Consider the following 9,526-nt stretch of genomic DNA (forward strand, 5'->3'; position numbering starts at 1 on the left):
TCGCTGTAGCCTGCTGGACATTGAACTTAAACTTTGAAAGTCACTGAAAACAACATAACAACAAAGTATCATTTATTCAAACCTTTCTACAAAAAAAGAGCATCATGTTACTGTTGTAATTTCAATATTTCAAAGCTGTTTTTAATACAGCTTTAGTATAATATACATGTTTCTAAACCAGATGCTGTGCTCTTACTGAAATACATCAGTAGCCTCTGGAGACAAAATCTTTCACTGGTTGTTTCTGTTGCCACATTTCATTATTGACATACACAGTGACTGTGAATGCTGTATATAGAAAAGCACCTTTCAAAATAGGTTGAAGGCTGAAATAGTGCTCAACTTCTCAGAGCATCCATTTATGTTTATAATGGCTCAAAGTATCCAGTTTTCCTCTGGGTGCAGAGGATGAGGTGTAGTGATGTTTTAGTCTGCCTTCTTGGACACGCGACCCATCTTGGTTCGGATGTTGCGCAGCAGGAAGTATCCGATAGTGGTGACGCCACAGGTGATCTCTGCTACCCAGAAGGCCATTTCCCAGCCATGGTGCTTGGCGATGGTGCTGAATGGTAGTCCAGACATGAAGCCGCCAACTAAGGAAAACACAAAAGTGCACGGATTACAGGATATAAAAAAGGTTTGAGTCTGAATCTGCTACACCAAAGGTAAGTCAGTCCTGTGGAGAGCTGTGTGGCTCAGTATCTCACAGTACTCTCACTAAGAAACGCTGGAATGGAGTTGTATTATTAGTATGAAGGCATGTAGCAGTTAGTAACAGCTTCAAAGTCAGTCGACTTACTGTTGGCCATCAGGGCGACAATGGCATGTGATGTCCCACAGTAGTTGGATGGGGCGCTCTCATTGGCTATAACTCCAAACAATGCAATTGGTCCATAAGAGGAGAAACCAAAAGCAGCTCCCAAGCTGAGTATCCACACCTGGATGTAAAAATGAGAGCTACATTAATGAAAAGAGCTGCATTAAAGAATCACTCAGTCAGAAGTATAGTAACAGAACAGCAGAAGAATAAATCGAAAGTCATTAATTCTTGTCCTTTGGCATGTCCCTGTTAGAACAGTTACCTTTGAGCTGTCAGGAGTAACTGTGACTCTGAACAGGTACATGGACACAAACATCCCAGCCATCATGCAGATGAGGATGAAATGGCGAGGATTGCCGTAGATTCTCACGCCTTGCTGTACAAAATAAGGAAATGTATAAAGACAAGTTGGTTTTGTTGGCAGTAAGCAGAATTTTACTGGTTTACTTTCTGTTGTTGCAAAAATCCACAGTTAACAATGGAGACCAAAAAGCAGACGGAATCGATTGTTATTTTAAGGTTGTGAAACTTACTGTGGGAAACTGTTGTAATCAAACAATATGCAAACTCACTTTGGCCACAGCCTTGTCAGAGATGAAACCTGCTGCGAGGCTTCCCAACAGACCTCCAACCTCCAGGGCACTCATGTATGAGCTACCTATGAAGAAGAATATTGTGATTCACATGGAATAATAAGCCAATAAAACATTAGTCTCAACATATTTCTCAGCAGAACTCGGAGGTGTCTATTTTAACCCTCTTCCATACCCATGAGCGTAGACTGGCCCTTGTCCTGAATGAGAAACAGTTGAGCCCAGTCAGTGCAGGCTGTTTTCACCCCGAACACCACCAGGTAGGAAACAGACAATAGCCACAGGTAAGGTGACAGCAGGAACTCAGACAGGGTGCTTTCATCACCGGAGGATCCTGAAGAGGAAGCAGGCAGAGTATTATTTTCTAATATAGTGTTCTTGTATACATCTGAAACATTACCATCCACAGTGGTGGGGGTAGGAGGGATCTCTGCCACTAATCAGATTAATGCACACAACACCTCCTCCTGCATACATGCTACTCTTTCATTTTGACTGTATGAGCTAGACTAAAGCTCACAAGAGTGACATGTGAGGGGCACACTGGGTACAGAGTCCACCGACCTTTAGTCACAAGAGGCACATGCAGTTTGAAAACACATGCAGAGCTATGTGTTATCGTTTACACACATATATACTACTTTAGTTCAAACTGAAGAATTATTATAAATCATTCAGTCAAAGTCAGTCTCACCTCCTTTGCTCTTCTTGGCCGATACCTCTATATTGGGCAGCCCTACGTCCTTTGGCTCATTTTTGATGAACAGCAGACAGACAAAGGAGAACACCACACAGATCATTCCTGATACCGACAGTATTACCCTCCAACTGTAACTCTGGGCCAGCACCGTGGCAATAATGGGGCCCAAGCTGCCAGCAAGATTCATGCTGCAGGAGAGGATGGCCCACCATGTCCCGAACTGAGAGGGTTCAAACCACTGAGGGCAGAAAAGAATAAATAATGGCATGAAATCATGACAGAACTGACAGGAAGTGTCATTATCTTTGATGCACAGGAGGGGTGAAATAATTGAGCCACCGCAGTTATTGTCTCATCACAAAGATATTAGGAGACCCTAAAAACACATTTTGGATTCTTACAATGAACAATAGGGTCCAACACGAACACTCAATTTTCTAATCTAATTAAACACCCACACAGTCCCGATGAAGATTATCTGAGCTTTTATTAAATCCCTAAAAAAATAACACCTGAGGATGTTTCTTTCTTTACATTTACTATGTGCGTATTTTGCCATGTATATCTCATGTAATAGAGAAACATATAAGACTTCTGAAACAAGTTCTCAGTGGCTTTAAAGACAGGTGCGTTTGGGAACATTTGGTGACCTTATTGATATGAAATCAATATTATTTAATAACTACATGATTGGAAATTATTATTTGGTCAAGAACACTGAATTATTACAAATATAACAAAGGAGCAGACAAATGTAACTTCTAATAATTGCATATGTCCTTATTTTTGGTTATTATATGTGTCTTTTGGGTTGTGTTTCTAACATACTGCATGTTCCCGGGTAATTAGAAGCTGTATCAATGTGTCTGTTTGTTTAGAACACAGGAGAGAAGAATAAAAACAAACATCTTAATATGTGCATTGATATACTGGCTTGTGGCTTGGATACCTTGCGCAGCACCCTGCCGCAGGGAGGCCAGCCGAGGCCCTGGCCCAGACCATTGAGAAACCACAGGGCTGAGAAGACAGCAACAGTGGAGGACCAGGAGAAGACTATGTTGACACCTCCCACTACGCACAGGCCAATGGAGAAGAGCCAGCGGGCACTGATCTGGTCCGAAAGAACGCCACTGATGAACTTACTGATAGCGTAGGCCAAGGACTGACTGCTGGTGATCATGCCTGAGCACAAAGGGACGGCAGGAGAAGAGGAACAACACAGAGCAGATCAAACTTAGCAGATATTTAGGACCAGAAAACACATGCACGATAGTCGTTCACTGTAATCTAGAACTACCAAGGAACAGTGTAATGTATTTATTTATTATTACAGAAATAATAGTAATAAAAGCATGTATATAGCATGTGAGGGTAAGTCAATGTGATAACGTGTATGAAAGTTCAGTCCAGTTTTGGATTTTTACAATGCTCAAGTTGCAAAAAGGTAATGACCTTTGTAAGGCATACGTATTAGTTAAAAATACTACTTATGTATTGTAACAACATGAACTGTGATTATGTTTCTACCTATGTAGCACTTGCAAAACATCAAAATGAAGCATAGTCAATGTCCCATACCCAGGTCATCCTTATCCAGCTTAATTTCTTGCATTAGAGAAGGCATCACAAAGGAGAAAGTCTTTCTGTTAAAGTAGTACAGTGTGTAGCCGACAAACATGGCCAGAAATATAGTGCCTCGGTAGTATCCATAACTTGCTGTGGCCATGGCTGCAGATTTGATCCTATAAAAATGGAGAAAAACAGAGGACAAATCCAGAGAAGGGCAGGCAAACTCCTGCTGTTTGACAGTCTTCTGCTGCCTGTGACAGTGAACTTTGCTTCAGGATCCACTGTAGAGAAGCAGCTGGTGTTTCCAATCAGTCTGGGAAGTTAATGGTCAACTTCTCTAAGCGGGAGCTGATTTAATCTGAGTTGTTACTATGTGCTGCAGGCCAGAGGGGCTGGAAAAAGAATTCATCAATAAGTTTGTGACATCAACGCTGTTTTGATTTCTTCCACCTGTTTACAAAACCAAGGTTCCTTCTACTCCAGCACTGAACTTGCTGTTCTTTTCATTTGTCTGAGCATGTTATCCACAGATTGATGTGATTAATGATTTACTGTTGAGTCCAATAGTCAGTGCAGAGCAGGGGGGGGGGAAGCTCCTCTCCATGTGAAGGTGTGTGAAGTGCAGAGATCCTCAACAGCAAAACATCTGGCAGACGGAAATTAGTGCACAAAACGTGAACACATTTGCAAAATAGACATTAAAGTCAGAGTGAGTTGTGGGAAATGTCTGAAATGTAACTGTAAGCGTGGACAAAACGCCCTCATTTATCTCATGTTAAGTTCAAGTGAAGCGAAAATGCGTCTATAGTTTACAGTACGTAAAATATGGAGCACGTATATTATCAAAAAAACAATACCTCTGTATGTCCAACTCTTTTTTTTTTATCTGTGTCCACCTCACAGCTGTTTGGACTTTTTAAAAGATTTTCGCTGTAGCTGTCATTGTGGAGAGGTTCACTGTTGACTGCACACTGTCAAGTTTCCGCATCATGTGGATGAAATGGCGCCGCCCAGCCACGTCATTAATCACAGCTGTGTTCAAATAACAAAAGCAACTATGTGATAGAAATGTTGACTTAAAGAGTAATTTAATAATTAGTGTAAATGTTAAAATATCGCGTTGCACAATACCTATTGTTAGCTTAATGTAAGTTATATTACTTTTAACGTTGGAGTTAATAACTTTATCTTTATCCTCTTTGTTTATTGTTCTTGTTGTTTTCCGTTTGTCACATCAAAACTATCTCTGACGTTGTAGCAACCAATAATGTAATAACGTCCAATAATGTAATAACTTAGTAATAACTAGACTGATTAGACTTTTTCATCTGACACCGAGCTAACACATGTAGGTCACATGGCCACTGTTCCCATCCTTAATTCTAGCATGAAATTAAATAAACAATATTCTGAATAAAGATTTTGTGCAACAAATAATTCTAAACTGGCTCTTACAACCATAGTTAAGGAGAGAGAGTAGTACGCATAGTACACGTACACTTGATGAATATGACGACTATACCATTCACTAAATATATTTTTGATGAGCAAACCGCACAAAAACTGCAAAAATAATATTTTATTATCAAGAAATGCAGTCATATATATGTATTATTACATTATCGGATAACGATTTTTTTTAATGCTAAGCCAATAACGTAATGACTTATTACATGATTGGCAAAATGTTATTACGTTATTGGCTTTATTACTTAAATTTATTTATTTAAAATGGCCTAAATTATTACGTTATTGGCAGGTATAACATTATTGGACTTTATTACATCATCGGTTGCCACAGTAATGATAAATATTTTTTATATAAATAAATAAATATTGAATATAAATATTTAATATTCACAGCTGAGCCTGGTGTACCTGTCACCAGAACGTGACACTGTGACGTTGACTAGCCACGCCTCTTTCTAAGGCGTCGAGTTCGTTCCCATGGCAACAGTCAACAAACCTAAATGTTCGACGGGTGTCGCAAAAACTTCAATCAGATATTAATTCATTCTGCCCTGGACACCATTAACCAAGGACCATGGTAAGTTTCAGGTCATAATAACCACTTTTTCATATAGCTTCCTGCTAAATCATACTTTTAAAATTTTATTTCGGTGTATATGCTGACACTATTAACAGTTAATGATTATTAATTCACAAATGTGATCATGTTAATTCATGTAGAGACAGGCATTCAGCTCCAGGGCGTCAAGGACCAGCAGTTATAACTTTCGGTACCGGACCAGGGCGGCCACCTCTCAGGTGGATGAAACCCTGTTTGGGAGCCCGAAACCGGTGAGTGAATGTGGTACACATGACAGCTCACACCAGACAATGAAATTCAATCAGTTTATGGCTATGGATTTAAACATCTGATATAGATTATAATATACTGCAAGGGTGGACAGATGTTATGAGTGTGTGTTTGTGAGGTGTTGTTAACTTTACCTCCAGGCATCATCACAATCAGACAAACGAGCAAACTCCAAAGCCAAGAATCAGCCCCAGAAGAACCAAGATGAAGAGATCGTTCAAATCATCACCAAAGACCTCATTCGCAACCTCAGGTGCGTTAACACTTACCGGTATACTCCAAAGATTTGTGGCTCTGTGGATCTGAAAATGCCATTACATATTTTAATAGATGGAAATTTAAGTTTAGTTTTGTGCTACTGTGTGATACTATGAGAACATAATGTATAAACTTGATTTATAATCAGCTCCTTCATAATACATATTTCCTGTCATTATGCCAGGATCCCAATCCAGGATCCTTCAGGAGAGTCCATCATTATACCTTCAACTGAGTTTGAGCGCATCACATCAAATTCCCAGATTGTCACCAAGGAAGAGAGGGAGGCCCTGAAGGAGACTTATCAGAAGAAGAAAGAAGAAGAACGTGTAGGAAAAATGGTCCTTTAATTAGCTGAATTACAATAAATAAGCTCTTCACACTTTTAAAAAATATATATCTCTCATCCAGAGAGCAGCAGAGGAAAGGAAGCGTCAAATATTGGAGGCAGACCTGTCCCGTAAGGAGAACCAGGCTCTGACTGAGCTGGAGATAGAGGCCCGGGACCGTGCACAGCACTTGGTGGCCAAGGCCACTGCATTACGGATGGAGCAGGAGGAGGAGATCAAGAGGCTCAACAAGGTAGTAGGGCAGATGTGGATGGTGAAAGTTAAAACAAAAAAAACTGTCAAATTATCAGTACTACTGAGTTTGTTTGTACGTGTGTGTTTTCCCCTCAGTTGATTCTAGATGCTCAGTGTCAAGCCACACGTGACGCCCAAATCCAGGAAAAGAAACTTTCTGAGGAGGAGTTTTTAGAGGAGGAGAAGCGTCTGGATGCTATGATGGAAGTGGCGCGCCGCGAGGCCTTGGAGACTCAGGCGCAGATCGATGAGCTGCACAAGCAGCAGAGGATCAGGTGCGAAGAGAGCGCTACTGGGAAAACACACAAAATTCATTTGTGGAATGATTTGATCTGATGAATGAAGTTGAAAACATATTCTTACACTTTACCAACCTGATGGCATTTTCTAGTAGGGAGGGCAAAATGCTAATTCACTTGACCCACCTGCCTCTTCAAGCAGTAAAGGCAAAGAGCATCTGGTTTAGTATAGTTCTCATGTGTGTGTTGTGTTATATTTCAGCGGGATGCAGGAAATTCATGACCAGATCCAGAAACGTCTGGACGAGAAGATAATGCAGGAGGAGAAGAAAGAGTATGAGAAACAGCAGATACGAGAGAACCAGGAGAAAATGAACCTGGAAGACCTCAAGGTGCACAACACGCAGAGACAACTCACGCAATAACTGAATATAAAAACATTCACAGAGTCACATATTTGCAACCTCTCCGGTTGTCTTCCTTTGCCAGGCCCTGGAGATGAAGAGAGAGGAGCAGCAGCGACTGCAGGAGGAGATCATGCGCATCAATGCTGAGACCATGCGGGCCAAGGAGCAGAGGAGGGAGGAGGAGAAGCTGGCTGACATGAGAGATATGGAATACATCCAAAACAAACTGGTCAGATGGAAAGCAAATTATCTCCATAGATAACTAGCTCTATGTTTAAGTTATTTAGGATTTATCATTAAAATAGTGTTTAGTTTTTAAGGGTGTGTTTCACATCTTGATCTTTCATGACCTCTGCAGGAGAGGGAGGCAGAATATGAAGCAGAGCAGAGACGAATCAAGAAGGAGAAGGAGTTGGAGATTGCCAGGCTGAGGGCTCGGCAAGAAAAGGCAAAAGACTACAAAGCAGAGCAGGTTCGGAATGAAACCTGCAGCTGACCACCGTCACTGCTGCGTTTAAGATTTCTGGGAATCGATGTCTAAATGTAGTGTGTTTGTGTGCCTGTTTGTTTGGAAGGATGAGCTCCGTGCTCGGAGGAACCAGGAAAGTACAAACAGGGAGTGGAGGAGAAAAGAGTTAGAGCGGGCTGTGAAGAAAGCCCAGGAGGAGGCGATGCTGAGGGCGGCTCACTTGAAGCAGGTTCACTGTAAGGAGCACTTCCTGTCTATGGAGGCCGGCCGGGAGAAGGCAGAGTTTGAGAGGGTGCTGAAGTAAGCTCAAACTCATTTTCACATCATCGGATCATCTTACCTTAAGAGTCAGAGGAAAAGTAGAGTACCACTTATAACCTACTGCAGGATATTCATATCTACTTTGTCCACCCAGGGTGCAACAGGAGGCGATTATCAAACAGAAGGAGGAGGAGGAGAGGCAGCGTCAGAAGGCCCAGCGCCACGCAGAGGAAATCCGACAGCAGGTGAAAGAACGTGAGCTTTCGGCCATAGCTAAGCGCAGAGAAAAATTCAAGGAGGCTGATGGGTTGATGGAGGAGGCTCGGCAGAGACGTATGCGCCTCGATGAGATTAAAGAGAAGAAGCTGCAAGAGCTCAAGTAAGTACAGGTTTTATATGGAAGCATGATTTTTAATTGTGTGTGTGTATTAAGAGAATAAAACTGACATGTATTTGTTTGTCATGTAGGGCTACAGGGCTCTCTGAAAAGTACTGCAGTGAAGTGGAAAGGAAGGCCCGAGGCTACGCACTCTGATTCACTCACAACTGGACCCTAAATGATGTGAAGCCATCCCATTTTCCGCTCTTTAAGAAGTAAAAATGTTTCAAGTATTAATGTAACTTGAACATACACTACTCACAAAAAGTTATTAATATTCAGCTTTCAGATCAAATGCACTATAACCTTTACAGGTGAACTTAATTTGACCATGTCTAAACTTTTGAATGCACATGTCCAACTGTTCAGCGTTTCAGTACTTATTGCATAACATTCTGTTCTCTAACAAGGTGATTAAAAATCACAAGTGTCTGATCCATGAATCGACAAATAAACATTCTGGTTCAATGACATTTAGTATTTAAACAATCCTCCTCATTATGCTGTTCACATTTTGACATCATGAGACCAAGACGACGCCTAACAATCGATCAGCAGTACCTGGCCAGTGCGAGGCTTTGAACAGGATGTACTCGGAGAGAAGTTACCACTGAGCTTAGCGTCACAGTGTCATCAGCAGGTTGCAACAACTCAACTTGTGAACAGCATGAGACGTCGTTGCCAGGATGTAACTGAGACACTGACATTTTCTGTTGTGAACTTTTGTTTCAATAAATTGTTTGAGATGAAGAAATTACGATTGCATGCTTCTACTTCGATGATATATGACCGTAAGCATGAATGTTGAATAGTGAATAGTGTAAAAATGTACTGATTAGGGTTTCTGCATTTTCATGAGTGTTTCATCACTGGTATGTACACGTTTCAGTAGTTGATGGTGTTTTAGGATGGCAGCACACACAAAAC

At 41.2% G+C, this 9,526-nt stretch overlaps 2 protein-coding genes across 2 annotated transcripts; one reads left to right on the forward strand and one right to left on the reverse strand.

The window, feature by feature from the left end:
• Positions 1 to 55: 55 nt before the first annotated feature.
• slc37a4a (solute carrier family 37 member 4a) lies at positions 56 to 3,982 on the reverse strand. Its single transcript, XM_027280054.1, has 8 exons — positions 3,692 to 3,982; positions 3,063 to 3,295; positions 2,108 to 2,351; positions 1,589 to 1,747; positions 1,393 to 1,478; positions 1,083 to 1,196; positions 800 to 938; positions 56 to 593 (listed from the first exon to the last, which is right to left on the reverse strand). Exons 1-8 carry the CDS (start codon positions 3,837 to 3,839, stop codon positions 427 to 429), a joined length of 1,290 nt encoding a protein of 429 aa, XP_027135855.1. The 5' UTR covers positions 3,840 to 3,982; the 3' UTR covers positions 56 to 426.
• A 1,572-nt stretch (positions 3,983 to 5,554) lies between these two features.
• On the forward strand, positions 5,555 to 9,339 carry cfap45 (cilia and flagella associated protein 45). Its single transcript, XM_027280061.1, has 12 exons — positions 5,555 to 5,729; positions 5,873 to 5,983; positions 6,143 to 6,255; positions 6,445 to 6,589; positions 6,672 to 6,842; positions 6,941 to 7,119; positions 7,346 to 7,475; positions 7,573 to 7,719; positions 7,849 to 7,962; positions 8,066 to 8,259; positions 8,375 to 8,599; positions 8,689 to 9,339. The coding sequence occupies exons 1-12, from the start codon at positions 5,727 to 5,729 to the stop codon at positions 8,753 to 8,755; spliced, it is 1,599 nt and encodes a 532-aa protein (XP_027135862.1). The 5' UTR covers positions 5,555 to 5,726; the 3' UTR covers positions 8,756 to 9,339.
• The last annotated feature ends 187 nt before the right edge of the window (positions 9,340 to 9,526 follow it).

This window comes from Larimichthys crocea, chromosome VII (assembly GCF_000972845.2).
Source record: "Larimichthys crocea isolate SSNF chromosome VII, L_crocea_2.0, whole genome shotgun sequence".
Classification (NCBI taxonomy): Eukaryota; Metazoa; Chordata; class Actinopteri; family Sciaenidae; genus Larimichthys; species Larimichthys crocea.

Coding starts and splice junctions, on each gene's coding strand:
- slc37a4a (XM_027280054.1), bottom strand. CDS start 3,839: ATGGCCACAGCAAGTTATGGATACTACCGAGGCACTATATTTCTGGCC. Junction 1,479..1,588: donor GGGCCAGTCTACGCTCATGG/GTATGGAAGAGG, acceptor TCTTCTTCATAG/GTAGCTCATACATGAGTGCC. Junction 939..1,082: donor TTACTCCTGACAGCTCAAAG/GTAACTGTTCTA, acceptor TTTTACATCCAG/GTGTGGATACTCAGCTTGGG.
- cfap45 (XM_027280061.1), top strand. Junction 6,843..6,940: donor AGATCAAGAGGCTCAACAAG/GTAGTAGGGCAG, acceptor TTTTCCCCTCAG/TTGATTCTAGATGCTCAGTG. Junction 7,720..7,848: donor AATACATCCAAAACAAACTG/GTCAGATGGAAA, acceptor TGACCTCTGCAG/GAGAGGGAGGCAGAATATGA.